This window comes from Cetorhinus maximus, chromosome 1, assembly GCF_964194155.1.
Source record: "Cetorhinus maximus chromosome 1, sCetMax3.hap1.1, whole genome shotgun sequence".
NCBI classification, from domain to species: Eukaryota; Metazoa; Chordata; class Chondrichthyes; order Lamniformes; family Cetorhinidae; genus Cetorhinus; species Cetorhinus maximus.
The window spans coordinates 28,228,765-28,250,944 of record NC_135879.1 but is presented as its reverse complement, the minus strand read 5'-3'; the positions used below and the strand labels follow the sequence as shown (position 1 = coordinate 28,250,944).

The window sequence follows — 22,180 nt, the reverse complement described above, 5'->3', positions numbered from 1 at the left end:
TAAAATCCAGATACCCATCGAAACTCATAACTCTCTAAGGAAGGGTCATTAAAAATTCGAAGTACTGGATATTGAAATGGTGGCTGCCACAGACAGACACACCCAAAACCTCTTCAAAATAGAGAATGGCCGAAGTATTTCAAGGCAAAGCTCCACAGCCACTTGAGAAAGATTGTGAGTGACACTGGTGGTGTCAGGAAAGTCTTCAGCAGAGAAAACAGGATCTCCCGCGCACGCGCCCTCTCCCTGCCTCTCTCCTGCGTGTGCCCTCTGCCTCGCCCCCTCACCCTTCTTGACTTCACATTTTTCATCTTTTTCTTGGGTTTAGTGGCTAATAAACTTGCTCTTCTTTGACTCAAGAAAATCTTGTTTGAATGGCCCCTTATTGCTCACAGCTTAAATAGTTAAATACATTCAGATTTGTGAAAGGCAAATATTCGTGAAAAAAAACTTAAACCTTTGTTGTGATCAACCGAGGAGGTTGGGGCAGTCACTTCACTCCTTCTCGGTCATAACTCTCACAGGAAGCTGGAGGAGAGTGGTCTGGGTACCTGATGGCAGAAGCTGTTGCTGCCTAGAACTGGAAAGTAAATGACAGCAACAGAAACTGATAAGTAGAATGTAACAGAAATGGGGACAGGGCTTGACCACCAGGAACAGAATTGAGGAAAAAGTCAAGCATGCTCTAATCTTCACTCTTGACTTACCACCCTGTAGCTTTGGGTGTGCTTGCTCCACAACAAAATTTAACATGATTTATTTATCCAACAGAAATGTTTGCCAAAACCATGAAATAAAGGGTCAGAATCAGAGTTTTCTGGTTTAGCAACCTGATGAAATGTCAGAAGGAGATGGCCGACTATATGCAGAATGTTCTATGTACTTGTTTTTCAGGTATGAAGTGAATTTCCAAAATGGCATTGACTGCGGTGGTGCATACCTAAAGTTGCTCTCACATACCGATGACCTGAAGCTAGTAAGTATTCAATCAATTTCAGAAGGGCTTTTTTCCCACTTGCATTGTATCAGTGGCTATCTTGTTCCTGCCCGTGCTTAAAATGGTGATTGATGAGCAGCATCACAGTCGAGTCTACCCCCTCCTCTCCTGACATCAATGTGCACTTTTCAACAAGGTCACTAGTTAATGGTGACCAGCAGGAACCATAGCTTGACATTCAGTTTTTCATCTTTCAGCATCCTTTTCCTCCCACGCTGGGGCTGAGATTAACCCAAGAGTAAAATGCTGAGATTATATTGGATAAGTAATCCACGATTGCAGTTTGAGATTTTGAATTCAGTTAAAATAAATAAATAGGTAATAAAAAGCTGGTATCGATAAAGAAGGAAACCTGTTGTCCTTGCCCAATCTGGCCAATGTTATAGGCAGTGCATGTAGACTTCATATAATATCTTGCATTTTCAAAATGGTACTCAAAATTAAGTACAGAAAGGACATGGGTAAGGACAGGTGGAGGGAGATGGTGGCATAGTGGTAGTGTCACAGGAATCACAGGACTAGCAAATCAGGGGCCCAGGCTAATACTCATGGTAGCTGGTGGAATTTAAATTCAATTAATAAAAATATGGAATTGAAAATTGGTCTTAGTAGTGGTGACCATGACAACTGTTAATTGTTGGGGAAAAAAACCATCTGGTTCACATATGTCCTTATCTGGTCTGGCCTGCACGTGACTCCTGACCCATAGCAACATGGTTGACTCCTAACTGTCCTCTGAAATGGCCCAACAAGCCACTCAGTTCAAGAACAGTTAGGGATGGGCAACAAATGCTGGCCTTATAGCGATGCCCTACATCCCATGAAAAAGTAAAAAAATGTACAACCGATGCCCTGTACAAAAACTTGTGGTGCCTTTGGATAGTAATTAGGAAAGACAGTTAATGAAGAAGGTTGTACTGGTTCTTTCTGAACCCTCTTTAGCATTGATATTGTTATTTGAAGGTAGTGTTATTAATGGTACATGCAGTATTCCAAATTTTATCTCATCAGTGATGTATCTGTATTTTGTCAGATTCTGTTTAATTCTGTTGATGCTGACTTTGTACCATGATGCATTCCTTGCCTTTGCATTAACCCAACAGATTGATTATTGGCTAAAGTGGATAATACAAAGGAAAATCAGGCTGAATATAGAAGTACAGAGAGAAATGTAAAAGGAAATAAGATAAGGCAAAGGGCCAATACAAGAACAAGATTTGTGGCTCATTTGAAAAGGAATGCAATTTTAAGGGTTGTCAGAGGAGCAGTGAAATTGGTTGGCAAACAAAATGGAGACCTATTGGTGAAGATAAAAGGCATGCCTCGAGATACTAAGTGAGCACTGTACATCGGTGTTTACTAAGAAAAGTCTTTTGCCATAGCTATGGTCAACAAATAAGTTGTTGAGATACTGGATGCAATTAAAAAGAGAGGTATAACTAAAATATAAATGAAACTGTTTTCATCACTACTTAAACTGGATAAGTCACCTGATCTGGATGTGATGCTTTCTAGGTTGTGGAAGGAAGGAAGGAAGGGTGGAAATTGGTGAGGTGCTGACCACAATCTCTGAATCATCCTTGGATGAGGGAGGGTAGCAGGTGATAATCAGTAGGAGGTTTCCTTCTTATTCCGCTATTTGCCAGGTTAATCCTTCGTCCCTTTGTGGAACAAGGGTGTAACATTTGCAGTCCTCTGGCACCACCCCTGTATCCATCACCATGTTGAGCACCACTTGGCAGAAGCACTGAGGGTGGTAAGGGCATAGAATGTACGTGGGTAAGGGACTTCAATGACCATCACTAAGAGTGGCCCTCCAGCACCACTACTGACCAAACTGGCCAAGTCCTGAAGAACAAATTTGTCGGACTCAGCCTGCGGCACGTGGTGAAGGAACCAACAAGAGGGAAAAGCCTATTCAAGCTTGTCCTTGCCAACCCACCTGTTGCAAATGCATCTGTCCATGATGATGTAAGTAGGAGTAGTGACCGCATAGTCCTTGTGAAGACCAGTCCCATCTTGACACTGAGTATACACTCCATTGTGTTGTACTGCCACTGCTAAGTGGGATAGATCAATCCTGGTTCAATGAATAATGCAGGACGGCATGTCAGGAGTAGCACCAGGCATACCTAAAAAATGAGGTCTCAACCTGGTTAAGCTACAACACAGAACTACTTTCATGACAAACTGCAGAAGCAGCATGCAATAGACAGAGCTAAATGATCCCACAACCAATGGATCACAACAAAGCTCTGCAATCCTGCCACATCCAGTCATGAATGGTGATGGGCAGTTAAACAACTAGCAAGAGGATGAGGCTCCACAAATATGCTCATCCTCAATGATGGGGGAGCCCAGCACATCAGTGCAAAAGACAAGGCTCCGGCATTTGCAGTCATCTTCAGCCAGAGGTGCCAAATGAATGGTCCATCTTGGCCTCCTCCTGAGCGCCACACAAGCCAATTTTCAGCCAATTCAATTCACTCGATGTGATATCAAGAAACTACTGAAGATACTGGCTGCTGCATAGGCTATGAGCACTGACAATATCCCAGCAATCGTACTGAACTCTTTGGCTGCAGACTATCCATGCACCAGCCTAGTTGTTACAGCACAGCTACAACACTGGCATCTAGCCAACAATGTAGAAAATTGCCGCAGTGTGTCCTGTCCACAAAAAGCAGGACAAATTCATTCTGGCCAATTACCACCCCATCATAAGAAATGGGAGCAAAAGTGGGCCAATCAGCCCATTGAGCCTGCTCCTCCATTTGATGAGATCGTGGCTGATCTGATTGTGGCCTTAATTCCATCTTTCTGCCTGTCCCGCATAACCCTGAACTCCTTTGTCAATCTAAAATCTGTCTAACTCAGTCTTGAATATAATCAATGACCCAGCCTCCACTGCTGTCTTTTAGTCTTTGGAATTCTCTTCCACAATCCTCAGAGAACAAATTTGTCCTCATCCCCGTCTAAAATGGGAGACCCCCTAGGACCCCTCTAGTATTAGGTTCCCCCATATGAAGAAACATTCTCCTAGCACCCACCCTGTCAAGCTCCCTCAAAATCTTGTGTTTCAATAAGATCACCTTTCATCCTTCTAAATGCCACTGAGTATAGGCCCAACCTGCTCAACCTTTCCTCTCAGGAATCAGCCTGGTGAACCTTCGGGGAACACTCTCCACTATTTGGAGTCCTACCTAGCACAAAGGAAGATGGTTGTGGTTGTTGGAGGTCAGTCATCTCAGTCCCAGGACATCGCTGCAGGAGTTCCTCAGGGTAGTGTCCTCTGACCAACCACCTTTAGCTGCTTCATCAAAAGGCCAGAAGTGGGATGTTCACTGATAGCACAATGTCCAGTACCATTTGCCAGATATTGAAGCAGTCCATGCCAATATGCAGCAACATTTGGACAATGTTCAGGCTTGAGCTTATAAGTGGCTAGTAATATTCATGCCAGGCAATGACTTGACTCCAACAAGAGAGAATCTAGCCACCTTGCCTTGATATTCAATGGCATTACCATCTCTGAACCCCTGCTTTCTACATGCTGGGGATTACTAGTAAAGCTATTTCCACCACCCTATCATTCCAAATCCTAACTACTTATTTGCAAAAAGATTTTCAAGTCACATCTGGTTCTTTTAACAACCACCTTATATCTGGTCTATCTAGTTAACCCAGGGAAGCACCATTGCTTTTCCAGACGAGAAGGAGGTATACAGGCTTCACCACACTTTTTTTGATCCTTTAGTTAATTTTGTATCTATGGCCAGAATTTTTGGTGAGTGGGGGCGGGGCCTGCTCGCCGATGCGTAAAACGACGCGCAATGACGTCGGGCATGCATCCTGATGTCACCACGCGTCATTCAGATTTTCAGTTCGGCGGGCGTGCACCCGAGTCGGCTGCGCACCTGCCTAACTGTCAAAGGCCTATTAAGGCCATTTAAATATAAATTAAAACAATAAACTGAACTGCGCGTCCAACCTTAAGGTTGGCAGGCAGGCGAAGAGCCCCGACGGCCTTCGCGTTTATCATGGAACCTCATCCACGGGTGGGATGAGGTTTCATGAAGGTCTTTAAAGTTTTATAAAAATTTTTAATAACATTCATAGACATGTGCCAGCTCATGTGACTTTCACATGAGGGGACATGTCTTAGATTTTTTTTTTTAGTTTAAGTTCTGAACATTTTAAATTTTAATAATCTCCCTGAGGCAGCTCTGTGCCTCAGGAAGATTTCTGTGCTCTGTGCGCGAAAGAGCGTATTCCCCGCCACCCGCCTGCGCTTCCACTGAGCTCCCTGAAGGCAGATAGCAGTCTCGGGAAGCTGCAGACCTGCAAATAATAAAATAAAGCACAAAAAAGCTGCAAAAATTGTCCATGCAGCACAATCAAGCACCTGAAAGCACATCTCATAAAAATGCTGTCCTCAGATATTTCTTTTTATTTTATTTCCAAACTCAGATTTCATCCTGCCCTTGGATCAAGTTTCATCAAAAATGTAAAAGCTGCCTGGCTGATTGGTCCGTCTGCCAACCGTAAGGTTGGATGGGCCACGAAAAATCGCTGACAATTGTGCCGTTAATGGGCTTAATTGGCTGCTTGATTGTCAGCGGGCATGCTTCCGACTGCCACATGTGCCCGCCGAATGAAATATTGCTCGAGTGCACAATGACGTCAGGACGCTCACCCGACATCATCTTGTGCGATTTTACGCCCGTTCAGGTCAGGGGCACACCCGCCCACAGAATGTAAAATTCTGCCCTATGATTCTATATGGAATAAGCCTAAACGTTGGGGAGACCTCCTCTGCTCTTCAAAATAGTGTCATGGGATCTTTTACGTCTATCTGAGACTGAAGATGAAAATGAAGTGTCTACCTTAATAGAATTTTAAAATATTTCAAATGGCGTACTCTCATTGGTAGAACTGGTACTCTATTTGTACATTGGTCACACTCCATCCCTTTCACTTTTTGTGTATGTGTAAATTGTTTATCATTCTGTTTTTTGATTAGGAGATTGAAATCTCCTAGAGACTGAAATTGAAACTAGGTAAGACTAACATGTTGTGAGAAGGGAAAATCATTTTGATGCCATGATATTGAGGTGCAGTGCCTTTAAAAGAGGAATTTCTATTGATAATATGGCTTTGCTTTTAGTGCAACATGTATACAGCTGTTAGAAGCAGATTCTGCAAGTTGGTAAATTTTATATTTAAGAAAGAGGTTTCGTTGAGCAGCTAACAGGCCCTCAACATTAAGTTGTTAAAGACGAAGGGCATGCCTTGTTGCATTAACACTAGAGCTGCTTAGTGTTGAGACTGCTGTTCCTGGGGGCACTGGGATTCCGCAAGGGGGCTCTTCAGTTGCATAAGTTTCTCGTGGAATTCAGTCTGCTGGCAGGAACATTTGCTTCCCCAGGGGCCTGGGTACTGACAGGGGGCTCAACATGAACACTGATCTGTTGTCCCTGTATAGGGCAATCTTTCTGAGCAAAGTCTATCAGCAGAAATCCTTTGGACCAAAGAATGGGAAACACAGGAATTCACTAACAAGTTCCTTGTGACAAACTCAGTCTGTTGGTTGAACTACCTCTGCAAGAGTGGTCCTTGCTAAACAGGTTCAGGACAGGCCAAGGCCCATGTGTGACCAGCCTCTACCACTGGGGCCTCAGTACAAACCCTTTATGCACCTGTAGAGAGACATAAACAATGCTGCAAATTACCAAGGAGTCTCCCTTTTACAGGCAGACTAATCACCTTAAATTCAGCAAATGAGGCTATCGCTTGGCTTTGGGAATTCACATTCACTAAATAAATACTATATTATAAAACAAATACACAATTTACAGATCTGACAGCATCTATGTAAAGAAAAACATGGTTAACGGGCTGAATTATACTGGCCTCCGCCTCCATGCCCCATGGCCATGGAACTGGTAAAATGACTCGGGCCTGTGTTGAGCTGTCTTTCTGGCATTGTCCCGTCGATGAGCAATTTTGTAAGATGCAGCAAGTGAAGTGGATTAGTAGTAGATACACCAGTGGCAGGCTGGTGATTAAGGTTGTGAACAGCCAATTGTCAGATATCCGTCTATCTTTTTCCAGTTTTATGAATGGCACATGGGATGCATGAAGTAGTTTCATCTTCTCAATGGAAGTAAGATCTGAGCAGCAGTTGAATTGTGGGGGAACCTGGTAGCCATAGTTTGAATCTGTATGCAGGCTGTGTGTTGAGGAAGCAACACATCAAGTTTGGAGGCACTGCAAAGGGTGGGGTCAAAATGAAGTACAAAGGGTGTCCCCAGGTCCTCACAGCCACTGCAGGCAGGAGAAGGTTCTTAAGAGATTCATTATAGTGGTTTAATTTGGCTATGGGATCAATGCTTTCAGACTTTGACTCCTCCAGTGAGGAGGAGAGTGGCACAGAGATGGGGATGCAGCACATGGAGTAACTGTGTAGTGGCTAGGAGTGCTCTAGTGGATTGAGGAAGTAATGGCTGTAAACGAGGAGGGTATATGGGGTCAAGAGAGCAGCTTCATGGTCACAGAAGGTTCTACCCAGCACAAAGCATGTACCTCCAGAGGTTCATCTTCACAGATGTCCAAGCATCAAAGTCTCCAATGACTGACTGCTTCTCTTCAAGGTGGTGTTGGTGGAGCTGTGTGCACGTGCTAAAGCAAGAGTTGATGTCTTGGGAAGTGGCAGACAATGCATGCTTGTGTATTAAAGCTGACGCTGGCACTCATTCACCTGTGGTTTGTTTCAGGGATGTCTGGAGATCTATGTGGCATTTCTTAGCAACCCATCACTTTTTTTTACAAGGAGGTCACGGAAACCATGTACAGTCGAGCTGGCCAAGATATCAAGTTCCAACTGATTGGGCCAAAAGGGCAGTTGGCTTCAGGACCGTGACTGGATTTCCTCTGATGCAAGGGGGTCATTGTACTCGTGAGCAGCTGGGTGTCTTTGTGAACAGGAAGGGGTTTACACCCTGAATGTTCAAGTCATCTGCAAACACTGTAAGTAGGAGGTTTCTGGGAAGCTGCCTTTAAAGACATGGCTTCTGACCCCTGTGTGTAACTCCAACACACAGGCAGAGGATACATGCAACTGCTGCAAAATAACTACAAGGGCTACCAACATGAGGTTTGGGTGCCTCTTAAGTCTGGGGTGCCCTGCATTACCACCCTCAAGGGTATTCTGCATCATTGTCCTCTGCTGTGCACAGCTAAACCTAGCACTCCAGAGGGGACTTGTACTGGAGCCAGAGGAAGATGCTGAGCAAGCAACATCAAAGGAGAATGACTATGAGGTGCTTCAACAACTGCCAACCGATGAAGATGGCTCACTGGGCAGTGACTTGTGAAACAGGGAGAGACTTGACTTTCTGATGATCAGATGCTTCACAAAATTAAGTGCCACTGAACCAAGAAGTTCTCTCCAAGAGAACCTTGCTGAACTTTTATTAGAGGCCCTTACCATCTCTCTACATCTGTCAGCACTATATGCCAAGGCCTTCTGTCAACACAGGTGCTCATGAGCTACTCACTTTTTACAGACCATCAATATATTCAATTCCACATCGGGCTACTGTCATCTGGTGCACAAAAGTAAATATGTGAGTCATTATACATTACACATCAAGACATTTGACTCTCATAACACCTTAAAGCCTCTGCATTTAACAAATAATTAACCAGCGAAACACTGTGCTAGTTCATGCATTGGCGCATTCGCTTACAGTTGCTTCTTCTGGGTGCTGTCCCTGTGCCTTCTTGCTGTGGTGCATGAGATGACTATGGGCTGCGTCCTCTGGATACCTGAGCCCTACTGGGGCCTGACACATTAGGGGCCACCCATATCAGTGCAGGGACTGCTGCAATCTTCCCACCAGCATGCAGCATTAATCCCACTGTCAGTGATCCATCTTCAGTGATCAATGATCGTTGAGCAGAGCCCTCCATTGACTTCCTGCCCTTCCTTTTGCCCTTTCAGACCCCACATGCACTCCTGTGATTGTCTGCAATGTGTCACCACCTGGCTATGGGGAGATGCATGGCCAGTCCATCTTGCACACATATTGCTCCATATATCTCATGGATGAGACCATGCAACACCGCACACCCTCTGCATTTACTCAGTCCTATGTTCCACGTGTCTCCTTGTCACACTCGATGGAGGACATCATGCACGTCAGATAAATATCACTACTCGAGGCATGGATGAACTCCATCATTTGTGCGCAGGACCACGCTGCCTCTGGAAACTCTTGACAGATGTTCTCAAGTTACAAGCTGTTGCTGAAACATCTGTCACTTTGCTGATGACACCTGAGGCCATCTGCATGAAGCTGAGAATCACTGGGCCTCTCCTCAGAGGGATTGCACCTGTCACTGCCTCCATCTGTGCACTGATCATCAGTTGTCCCACCCATTGCACGTGTGCAACAAAGCCCACTGATGTGATTGCATCTACACTGGTGGAGGGTGCACTGGAATGAAGTGACCGTGTCCTGAGATGATGGTGTATCCTCTGAACTTTCCACCTTAAATATTCACTCCCTCCACCAGCGCACACACTGGCAGCAGTACATGCCATCTACACGATGCACTACAGCAACTCAGCAAGGTTAGTTTGACTGCACCTTCCAAACCCACAACCTGTACCACCTAGAAGGACAAGGGCAGCAGATGCATGGGAACACCGCCACCTGCAAGTTCCCCTCCAAGCCATACATCATCCTGAACTTTCCAATGTATCCAGAGCCCTTCTCACTTACTCATCTACTGTTGAACCTGCTGGAGAGATGAGCTTTATTTGAATCATTTGCTTCAACCAATCTGTGTTCCTGCTCTTTTTATCCATTCAATGGATGTGGGCATCATTGGCTAGGGCAGCAATTATTGTACATCCCTAGTTGCCCTTGTGAAAGTGGTGTGAGCTGCCTTTTTCAACCATTGTAGTCCTTGTGATGTAGGTTCAACCACAATGCTGTTAGGAAAGGAATTCCCAGGTTTTGATTCAGCAACAGTGAAGAAACAATGATATAGTTCCAAGTCAGGATGGTGTATGGCTTGGAGGGGAACTTGAGGTGGTGGTGTTCCTATGCATTTGCTGTCCTTGCCCTTCTAGGTGGTAGAGGTTGTGGGTTTGGAAATTGCTGTTGATTGTTGAGTTTCTGTAGTGCATCTTGTAGATGGTACCCACTGCTGCCACTGTGTGTGATGGTGGAGGGAGTGAATGTTTGTAGTGAATGGAGTGCTGATCAAGCAGGCTGTTTTGTCCTGGATGGTGTCAAGCTTCTTGTGTTGTTGGAGCTGTACTTATCCAGACAAGTGAAGAGTATCCCATCACACTCCTGATTTGTTCCTTGTTGATGGCTGACAGGCTCTGGGGAGTCAGGAGGTGAGTTAGTTGCCACAGAATTCCTAGCATCTGACCTGTACTTGTAGCCACAGTATTTATATGGCTGTTCCAGTTCAGCTTCTAGTTAATGGCAACCCCTAAAGCTCCGTGTGCTTTAAAGGCCCACAGGTGCCACAGCTCTCAAATAGTCGAGGGAATGATGAACATAACCATCACTCTACTGACTATCTATTGCTTCCATATCTGCCTCTCCCTCAGTGACAAGCTGCCTTGCCGTGACTCATCTAATGTCTTTGACCTCCTCCTCCTCCTCCATCAGTGTCCTCAACAATTGAATGATGCTCCAATGTCTGTTGACCCTCCCTGGCATTATGAGCGTGCTTCTCCTGCAAACACATATGCACAGTGTCACTCGTGTCTCATGGCCCATCTATGCTGGTCACCCTGAGGCACTGTAAACGTGCAGTATCATGCTGCTTGGATGGAATGGTGAGATGGCCATTCAGCCATCTAAGTACAGCATGGAAAAACTCAGCAGGTCTGACAGCATCTGTGGAGAGAAAGACAGAGTTAACGTTTCGAGTCCGTATGACTTCTTCAGAGCTGTTTAATAGTCTGTGTCTGCAGCCTGCTCGAATGCTATACAAGTGCCATTAAAAATAGTGCCAGCAGGTGGATGTTAGGTGACATGATCCACTCTTAATTGCCTGGCTCCCCCAGGTACTAGCCCTCAAGTGACACTTGTTCATGAAAGTCACCCATCCATGTGTGCCACTGACTAGAATATCCCCTTGACATTGGGTCATACAGCTGATTTTGGTCAAATTCAGGCCAACGTTTTGGGTCGATGACCTTTCATCAACTAATTTTACTCTCTAGCATGGTGGTGTTGCTCAGTTTAGAATTCAGGGATGAGAAATTCCCCTCTTTTGGCAGAATTTTCAACGATGGAATTACATACTTTGAAATGTTTTCCTGGCCTCTGCCTCCCCCTCTCCGTGGTCTTTTCCTATGCTTCATATGTACATAATCCAGCAATATCATGTTCTGTTGTTAGTATGGACCTCTATTACATGCAGTAAACACATTGAGTGCCGAAATCCTAAGGTCACTTTGGTCAATTTATACAAATACTTTGGTCCACACTCTTGACGGTAATAGAAGGTAAACAAAAGGAAAACTAACGTTTCTACCTACTTGAAGTCTAATAATCCCATGCATTTGAAGTGGCCTAGAAGCATCTCACTACAGATCATAATTTTCGGCCCCTCATGCTGCAGTGACTTTGCCACTTTGCACTATAATGTGTTCATGATTCCTTGTCATATTAAAAATCAGACCTTTTTGTCTTTACTCACTTTCATCCCTGAGAATTACTCAACAGAATTACCATTCAGTCTACTTTTGTATCTTCTTCTTCCTGACTTAATTACTACACTGTTCATATAATGTATCGTGAAATTCTGGCAAAAAGTGCTGTCATCAAGTTTTACTGATTTACTGTGCCCTTCTGGTCCATGTATCATGCCTGAGGAATACATTTCCATTATCGTAGGATCTGGTTACACTGTGTTCTCATCTTGACTATCTGCAGTTGTTCAATATAAAATGTATTAGGATATAAAGCTGGAATTTGCTGAAACAGTGCATTGCACATATCCGGTTTAGTTAGATGTTTTGCACCTTTCGGCTTAATTTTTTTGAGTTGCTGGAACTGTGAGATTATAGCTGCAACAGCGAAGGCATAGAGCATTTGACACCTTGGTGAATAATGGAACCAGCAGTGTATCTCTTTAAATAGTGAGGTTTAAGAATTGGTAAAGAAACACAGAAAGCACTATGGAGGAGGCTGAATTAGAATGGGTGAATTCAATGTCAAATCAGGTATAGAAAGAGAAACGAAGAAAAGAGAGGTTGTTTCTCCAAAGGGAAAGAAAAAAGGTTAAGTCTGACACTTTAAAATCTTCAACAACAATTCTGAAGATTTGTGACTCCAGACTTCCAATTGTTCACTTTCTGAGCCAAAGAGCCTGAATCGTAGTCATTAACAATTATGATATTAAAAATTATTAATTACTAAGCTTGAATTACTTGGGTTGGTTTAATGTGCAAATACAGCAATTGCATAAAACTCACAAAGGCTTTAAGAGCGAGATGTTTTTGTATAGCTAATGGCAGTGTAGCTCAAATCATCCAACAACTTGAGGCAATTTCATTGTGTCTCTTTCTCACCACAAGTTATTGACCAATTTACAATAATGGTGCATCATTCAAATGCCATTGTTATTTTCAATAAATTCTGACTTATTTTCCAGCCACCCCAGTGTGCCATCAGATTCAACACACATTACCATAAATTAATTCTGTTAAGCTCTCTTTGCAACTTTGAAACAGTATACACCACTTACTTTATAGGGCAGAATTTTCTGCTTGTCGGGGGTGGTTGTGCGGGCGCGTTTGCATGCGGGCGGGTTCCCGATCGGCGCCCCCAGTCAGGGGCGCACTGCCATTTTACTTGGGCGGGCCGATTGAGACCAATTAAAGCACTGTGCACTCCCTGTGTGGGTGTGGGAATTCCCTGAGCAGGTATGTGCGCTCTTTCGCACATGCGTGAAGGAGCCCACAGATCTCACTGAGGCAAAGTGCTGCCTCAGGGATTTCACTTCAACTTTAAAAACTGCTGAACGGAGAAGAAAAAAATTATTGACATGTCCCCTCATGTGACACTGTCACATGAGCTGGGACATGTCAATTACTTGAATGTTAAAACTTAATAAACATTCTTAAAACCCTCATGAAACCTCATTCCGCCCATGGATGAGGTTTCATGTGTTTTCGGAAGCCCGCCTGGGTTCCAGGCCTGCCCGCCAACTGGATGGGCAGCCCTGACAATGAGCTCAATTAGGTAATTGATAGGCCTTTGACAGTTCGGCAGGCACGCAGCCGACTCAGCTGCGCGCCCGCCGAACTGAAAATCTAAATGATGCGGGGTGACGGGACGCACGTCCGATGTCACCCCGCGTCATTTTACACGTCGGCGTGCGGGTCCCGCCCCCGCATGCCGACCAGGAAATTTTGCCCATAGAATCTAGTTATATGACTCCCTCTAGGCTGCTTGCAGTTGTCCAATATTCTTATTTCTCCCCATGCCCTTTGAAATCAACGATACTGATATTTTTACTTGGCAATAAAAACATCTTCTCTACCCTGTAAGACTTGGATCACTATTTCTACATTAGACTTCTCGTTATTATAGTCCGGTGAACTGATTTGTTTTGACCTTTGAGCGAGGTATTTACAACATGAGAATATCTTGGTTCCAAGTTTGTTCTAGTAATAACATATATTTTGTGTTTAATAATAATTGCCAGCTGTGGAAAAACGACGTGGAGATCTTGTTTGATAATGTCTCTACCTCTGGGCCAGAAGCTCCCGGGTTCAAGTCATACTTCAGGACTTGATGGCCATGGGAGGCGCATTCTTAAAGCGGCCAAATAGGCTGATTATCAGCCTGTAAATCAGTAAGAGTGGGAGAGTTTCCTGGTCAGCCACACTGCAGAAGGCAACAGCAAACCACTGCAGTACTTTGTCAAGCATAATCATGGACCAATCCAATGGATGTCCATGGTTGCCAACACCCTCTTAGGGCATGGTTCCTGGAGGAGGAGGAAAAACAACCCGCTAGTGTCTCATAAATTGCTGGTTTGGTCAGTCTGCAAAGAAACAATGATAATATTGAAACGTTGCTGTTGAAAATGTTAAGGCAGGAGTTTCTGGTTGTCGGGCTGGCCCGGCACTGAATGGGGAAACAGTCCACCGCCTGTGATTAACACCCAACGGCGATTCCACGCTGGCTGGCCAATTAACAGACAGCCAGCCAGCATGAAATGCGCGCTGAGAGCCTCAATGCTGCCGGAGTGGGGGCAGGAGTACGAGCGCAGAAGTCTGCGCATGCGCGGGGAAGCGCGCACTAAAAGCTCCCTGAAGGCAGGCAGTGGAAGATTTGTAGAAACAGAAATAAAGGTTTTAAAAATTAGAGAAACATCTCCCTGTCTGTGACAAAGTCACATGAACAGGGAGATATTAAAAATGATGTCCAAAAATGTTTACTTTTAATTACTGTTGGAAACCTCATTTCATAAAAAAATCCAAAGGCCACCTGGCTGATTTGCCCACCCGCAAACCATAATGTTGGACCAGCAGCAAAAAGTTGCTTTTAATTAATTGATTAAGGGCCTTAATAGGCTTCTTAATTGCCAGCGGGCACGCTGCTGGCTCTCGCATGCGTGGCAACCGAAATATTGCGCGAGTGTGCAATGACATTGGGACGCTCACCCGACGTCATCGCACGCTATTTTACACCCGATCGGGTCAGGTGCGTGCCCACCTGCGGGATGTAAAATCCTGCCCTTAGTGTTTATTACTTCACAATTTAACGGCCTAGTTTTTCCTGATGTATTGAAGGTCAGTGTTAAATGTTACGATTCTGGACCAGGCCCCCAAATTCTTGTTACGATCTAGTTAGGGATCAGTAACTTTGTTTAAAGTAGACAAAGTTTGAGAATCAAGACGCTTGTTAAGAAAATAAAGCCACAAGATTCCACAGGTTTTGAACAAAAAAAAATTTCTGACCTTGTATAGTAAAGATAAAACAATTTACAGTATCTATTTTATTAACCTTGAATGTTAGAGTATATGAGATACATGTGAATTAACAGGCAAACTGTGGTCGAACACACCACACTGCACAATAAATGGCAGACATGACCAACACAGATTTCATGGATTTTTGAGCAACCCACCCAGATGTCAGTAACCACTGAGTCACCTAACCTCATTGAAACTCTCTCTTTCAAAAGGAATTCTAGCCTTCACCTTTGAAGATCTGACCTTGGAAATCTCTCCAAATGCTGCTCCAACTCGGAGGATCTCAATAACGGCCCACCTCACGGTTTCGATCCCAACTCCCGAGACTCTGTTTCCCTGAACTCCCAAGTCTCCACTCCACCCCAGCACCAACTCCCAAGCATAACTTCAGCTCATCGGCCATGCCGAACAGGCCACTACTGCTCCAAAGGGTTATCTTCATCCCAATGGCCGCAGCACGCATTCACCAACCTTCTGCTGCCTACTTAGATCTTCAGGGCTTTTCCCAGGGCCCCATTACTTAGCCTGCCAACCAGAGCCCTTTTTCTGCTTCGAGCCTCTTTCGCTGCTCCTCCCTCTTCTTAACTGGGACCTCGCCCTGTCCCCTGTCAGGGACTCTTCTCCATATGGTGCTCTACTCCTGGATACTCCTCGTGCCTTTTTCTTTTTGAGCAGCTGCACTGGGCCCACCCTCCGCTCAAAGAACTACAAAATGCTGGATTGTGCATGCTTAGCCTGCTCCCGGTCCACGTATGTGCAAAACTCCCAAAGCCTGTCAGGACTTGAGTTCCTGGACCCCGCTTGCTGATTAAGGTAAGTTTGGATCTCATAACACCAGTGCTGAACAAATATTTTCTGAGGTTGACAGTGGTCTTGTAATATATTGGTCATCTCTGATCCAGCTGAGCCCTAAGTCAACATGAAGTAGGATAGCAATATTAATAGTGACTGTTGTAACATATCGACTGTTCTTTCTTCTCCAGGAAAAATTCTTTGACAAAACCCCTTACTCTATTATGTTTGGGCCAGACAAATGTGGTGAAGACTACAAACTGCACTTCATCTTCAGACACAAGAACCCTATAACTGGAGACTATGAGGAAAAGCATGCCAAACGCCCTGATGTAGATCTAAAGAAGTTCTACACAGACAAGATCACACATTTGTACACTCTAGGTATTATATACAGTTTTGCTGATTTGCACTGATTATCTAAATATTTTCTCGATAACCATTTTCCCCTATCTTGTCTGATCATATTCAAAAAATAGTACAATTCAAATTCTGATCATTTTAGAAATTGAATAGTCAGAGCAGTCCATCTAGTCATGAAGTTTGGGGAAAAATAAAATCTGAATGAAACTTAACTATTTAACTAATTGACTTTATTGCCTGAAATATATGAATGAGGTGTTGCAGAGAGCATCTATTGGTTTATTGGATTCATAAAAACTTGGATTATACTTTTAATGAATGTGGATCCCTTTACAAATTTACATGTGCTAAATGTATTTGAATAAACAGGATCACCCAGAATAATGAATAGCTGACCTTCTCATATGAATTGCTGAAATTTCACATTTTGTTAGCTTTTTGCTTCAGCAAATTATTCTCCTTTTGCCATTTGTAGTTGTATAATTGTGTCAAAATTGAGAACATTTGATGACAAAGACACAGCAGAAACTTTGAGGGAAGATTTGTTGAGTTTCTACATGGGCAGAATTTTATGGCCCCATTTCGGCGGAGACAGGGCCGTAAAATGCGGCGGGCCGTTATAAATCCCATTGACGACAGCAGGAACGTAAAATCCCGCTGTCATAAAATTCTGCCCCATGTGACAAAATCGTAATCCATTCATTGTGCATGCCATACTGATTAAATCTTTTTCCACTGTGAAACATCTTCAGCACTCCAGTTGAAATTTAGCCTGAAAGATACAGTATTCACTGTCCTTCACACGCTGGATGATGTTTTAAGAAATTGTACCTTCTCATGCTTCCTGTGTAGACCATGTTTCAGTGAATGTTCTGTTGCTCTGCACGTGCATAATCGCAATAACAAAAAAGAAGTATAAATGCTTTGCAGGCCGATAGAATAATAGCCTAGCTTTTGAATATACATTCTGGCAACCTAAAAATATGGACTTAAATCATTTAATGTGTCTCCAAATTTCCCCAAAGGTGAAGTGGCTTGTTAGTTTATGATATGCATACTAAGTATACTTAATGAGCTTCTGATTTGAACTGCATAGTTGAGATGGCCTGGAGAAACCTCCTGTGCCTCAGAAGAAAAAGGACAAATTGAAGATGATTGTTTTTGTGCTTTCCCCTGTGGCCAAGTCAGAAAATGTGCACTGGCAGCAGAACATGCATACATTTCAAAAATGGCATGGCTTTGAATATTTTTACCTCGATATCTGAACCATATGATATTGAAAATAATACCTAAAATTATGTCCCTTCTGTAACGTATTCCCCAAGCAATCTTTTTTTGCATATGATTCTAAAATATTGACTGCAGGTAGGGAGGAGAATGTGCATTGAGTATTACATGATTGCGGTTGAATGTGCCTAGGTTACCAACTCCTTTGAATTAAAACAGCTTTTATTTTACCCTTTGTCAGTGCTGAATCCAGATAATAGCTTCGAAATGCTGATTGATCAAACTGTTGTTAGTAAAGGGAATTTGCTGGAGGATATGACTCCACCTATTAATCCACCTAAAGAAATAGATGACCCTAATGACAGTAAGCCTGAAGATTGGGATGAAAGACCAAAGATCCCTGACCCTGATGCTCAGAAGCCTGAAGACTGGTGAGTACCATTGTGAGGGACTCTTCTGCAATCATTTCATTTAATGTTTATTTTGATGTTTAGTTTGGAATTGTGTCATAAACTGTTTTTCTGCATTTTATCAATGCGAACTTGTATTATATATTTCATAATTTTGAATACTTCTACAGTTACAACTACAAAATAAAGGATCTTCTTTCAGGGATGAAGATGCTCCAGCAAAGATAATTGATCCAGATGCTGTTAAACCAGAGGGCTGGCTTAATGATGAAGCAGAGTATGTCCCTGATCCCAGTGCAGAGAAACCAGAGGATTGGTAACTATTTTTAAATAGTTTTGCTAGGATTATTAATTCCAAAAGTGTAGGTCCTGTATAAGTTATGGGCCTACTACATTTTCCCAAGGTTCAGGGACTTTTTCTCTTGTTCTCCCTTTTAAACAAAGTTGGGACCCTTCCACTTCCATTTTCTGTTTGGTGAAAATAACTAGTTTATTACTAGCGTAATAAATTTAGGTATGTTTGCAGAAATGAGAGTTGAATTTCCTTATCATGTATACAATTTATTGAAAAGTGATTGGGCGAAACTGCTATGGAAAACATGGAAGAAATCTTGATTTTAAACATAACGGTCTGGATCTTCCAAGCAACAGCAATCATGGTTGGATTGCCGCTGTGCTCATATTTCCCCGACTCAACACTGCTGCGTATTTCTTCGGGGTCTGCCATCTCTGGCTTTCACCGAAATACACAACATAGCGTCCTTCAGGGAAGTCCAGAGTGCAGTAAAATTGGGGGAAGATGAGACACGCCCTCTTTTTATGGCATTAGCTGGCGTATGGTAAGTTTAAAGGTCCAGTCTTAATGTTAATGAATGGGTAAGTGGGGAGGTGAGTGAGGTGTGTAGGTGGGGTGAGTGGGGACTCAGGTTGGGTTGGCGTGGGTGTGGTTCTTGTGCAATCGGCTTGGGTGGGATGGTTAGGGGTGTAAGAGCTTTAGTTGGGTGGTCGGTGGGGTAGTTGTGCGGTGAGGGGGTGTAGCTGGATCATGGGGGGGTGGGGTCAGTTGTGTAGTTAGCCAGGTGTTAGACTAGGTTTTATTCTTCTGTCTTAACATTTCCTGGGTAACTATCCACCTAAGTACTGCGGAATTGTCCAAAGTCACCAACTCTAACTCTCAAGCTGGAGACGATCACAGGGGGTCCCAGGGAGCAGGGTTTGTTGCCTATCTGAAGTTTAAACTTCCTGGGCAGTTCCCATGGAGGTAGGCACATCTGGACTTCCACAGGGTCCTGACAAGCATCTTCAGCCTTGCGTTTGGTCTCCAACGATTTGGAGACTAGAAGATTTGGCCAATGAATAAAAATGTAGGCTGCATAGATGACTACCAATTAAATATGATCAGCTGACTAAAATATAAGTGATGGGATCAGAAGTACATGATGCCCTGCCTATTTTTGTGCAAATATCTTAACTAATGTTTTCTGCTGGTACAATTTTCAGACAATAGAAGAAATGCACAATAATAATTTGGGTACTGCCAATGTACATAACATCTATGGTTTTTTTCAGGAAAATTATTTAGTGAACTAATTTTCTGCTATCTTTAGGATTCCAGGAATAGATTACTGAGTGTAGATTGACCCTATATTTGGTGAGAAGGAAATGGCAGGAAAGTAGCATCAAAACAATGCAGCGCTCTATTTAAACTTTTATGTACAATTTTTGATGTATAAGCCTGTAAATTTTTCTTCAGTCCCATTACTTTTAAAATTGGCAAAATAACATACAATAGTATTATGTAAATAGGTAATGCATTCAGAATGTCATTTCCTTTTCAGGGATGAAGAAATGGATGGTGAGTGGGAAGCTCCCCAGATTCCTAATCCAAAATGTGAAACTGCACCTGGGTGTGGAATTTGGGAATCACCTATGATGAACAACCCTAACTACAAAGGAAAATGGAAACCCCCTATGATTGACAATCCGAACTACCAGGTACTCAACAGAAGTTTTCAGGTTGTTATTAGTAACTATGAAGCCTGAGTATCAAAGTTCATAATGTAGCTGGGAAGGTGAAATAGTAAGAGGCATCCATTTATATGAACAAAATAGCATGGAAGAAGTGAAGAAAATAAGAACTAATGTAGTAATGAATTAGGATGTTTGATATGTGCACTTGGGTGACTGGCAGGATAGCTGCACCCTCTTAGGTGATCCTCTTTTTCTATATCCAGGCTCACTCTTATGGAATGCTTTGCCACCATTGACCAGCATTGCAGAGAGTACAAGATATAAATAGGAATAATATAAATATTCCTTTTTCAAATACGTATTTTATTCATTTACTAATCCTGAGTGGATATCTCCACTGCAAAAGCTAGCACTAGCTTTAAGATGATGGACCCAATGGCCCTTTCCTATGATTTCTAAGCTCACTGATAATGCAGGTCCATATATTGTTTTCTTTCACAATCTCCTAGGGAGCAGTGCTGGGTTAGACTTATTTTCAGTGGTGCCTAATTTTAATCGATTTACTTGAAGAGCCATCTTTTGATTCTATAGTGGTGAATTTTGATCATGGCGTTTTTGTATCTCTTCTACCGAACTTCACCCATTTTTGTATAATGCATCGTAACCCTGTATCTCAGGCTATTGGGGAGAATTTTCTCCCCGTCGAGGCGGGGTTGGGTGGGCGTGCACGCAGCCGATCACTGCCCACGATCGGCTGGGCACTGCCATTTGACATGGGCGGGCCTTAATTGGCCATGCCCAGCGTGACGCATGCCCGGAAGCGCTGAGCGCTCCCTGTGCGGGTTGGGGGTGGGGATGCGTTGCCTGAGTCGGGGCCTGAAATCTCCCTGAGGCACAGAGCTGCTTCAGGGAGATTAGTTTAAGTTTAAAAAATGTAAATAATGGGGAAAAAACAATTTTAGGCTATGTCCCCTCATGTGAAACTGTCACATGAGCTGGGACATGTCTATGAATTTTATTAAACATTTTTTTTCAAACCTTTAAAAACCATCATGAAGCCTCATCCCACCCATGGATGAGATTCCATGAAAAATGCAAAGACCGCCACGGCTCTTGCCCTGCCCGCGAACCTTACAGTTGGACGGGCAGCTCAGTTTATTGTTTTAATTGATAGCTAACTTGCCTTAATAGGCCTTTGAAAGTTCGGCGGGCGCGCAGCCGACTCGGGTGCGCACCCGCCGAACTGGAAATCTGAATGACGCGTGGTGAAGTCGGGACGCATGTCCGACGTCACCGCACGTCATTTTACGTCTCAGCGAGTGGGCCCTGCCCCCACAAGCCAAGCCGAAGATTCTGCTCGTAGTTATACAGCCACTTTTGTGTCAATGCAAAACAGATTATGTGTACATTGGTACAAAATAGACCATCCTCTTGGGAGTCAGACTTAATAAACGTCACCATGGACAGCAAAGGGTTGGGCAAGGGGATGAAACATTGAAATCTGAAATCTTGCCTTCTATCTGCCAAGTTCTAGAACACTAATTAATATTGAAGGCAGTGATTCAAGTACTTGATGAAGCTTCTGCTGAAAAGAAGCAGGGGCCTACTGAAAGGCCTCCTCAGCACCACAAAGTAATACTAATGCCAATACAGTGGTAGTACTACATTACCTGCCACCCAGCAGAAAAATGTGGTAGGAGGAGGCAACTGACCAGAAGGGGATACAGTATAAGCTTTAAAAACTTTCTTCACTTTAGAGTTCCTTCCAGGGCTCTTGAGGAATCTTTTGAGCCTCCCTGATCTAACTGTGATTGCCCTCAAATCTTTTCACTGATTGCTGGAGAGCATTCCCATGGTTCGCCAGCTGCACTCAAACTCCCATTTTCATCCAATGGCCAGATTTTATTTAAATGAAACAGCAGAGACACCACGCCCCTTACCTGTCCCAATGTACTGCCTACCTCCAGGCTCACGCACACCTTTTCTCTATCACCTCACGTTCTTGTAAATAATGAGGCCAATGTTTTATTACTGGGAGGCAGTTTGTGAAAGGACATTGTCGGATTATTTGGACAAATGTGGTTTGAAGATAGGATGAATATATTAGTGGTGTGGGAAGAAGTCAAAACCATTATTACATATTGCAGGAATGTAAACAGCATGAAAGGAGAGGGAAGTGATAACTGAGTTTCCCAGCTGAAAGACTGCTTTAAATAGAATGCTACTTTAGTTGCTTGATAGTACAGAACTTGAGTATTACTGAAGAAAGAGACATTTCTAAGCTTTTCATCTTGCACTTATCAGGACACTCGCAAGAATACCAATATAAGGGGAAAACAACAATTTATATGTGAAGAGAGTTCTGATTGGTTGGCAAGTGGCGTTGCCATGGAGAGT

The 22,180-nt window shown here is 43.5% G+C and overlaps 1 protein-coding gene across 3 annotated transcripts in view; it reads left to right on the top strand.

Annotated features, from left to right (window-relative positions):
* Positions 1-22,180, top strand: part of LOC144678927 (calnexin-like) — a 53,682-nt gene that overhangs the window by 17,092 nt on the left and 14,410 nt on the right. For all 3 annotated transcript variants that reach the window (XM_078539028.1, XM_078539037.1, XM_078539046.1), the window contains exons 6-10: positions 895-976; positions 16,004-16,196; positions 17,644-17,833; positions 18,015-18,128; positions 19,651-19,807. In XM_078539028.1, the coding sequence (XP_078395154.1) occupies positions 895-976; positions 16,004-16,196; positions 17,644-17,833; positions 18,015-18,128; positions 19,651-19,807 (736 nt within the window). The remainder of the gene's footprint in view (positions 1-894; positions 977-16,003; positions 16,197-17,643; positions 17,834-18,014; positions 18,129-19,650; positions 19,808-22,180) is intronic.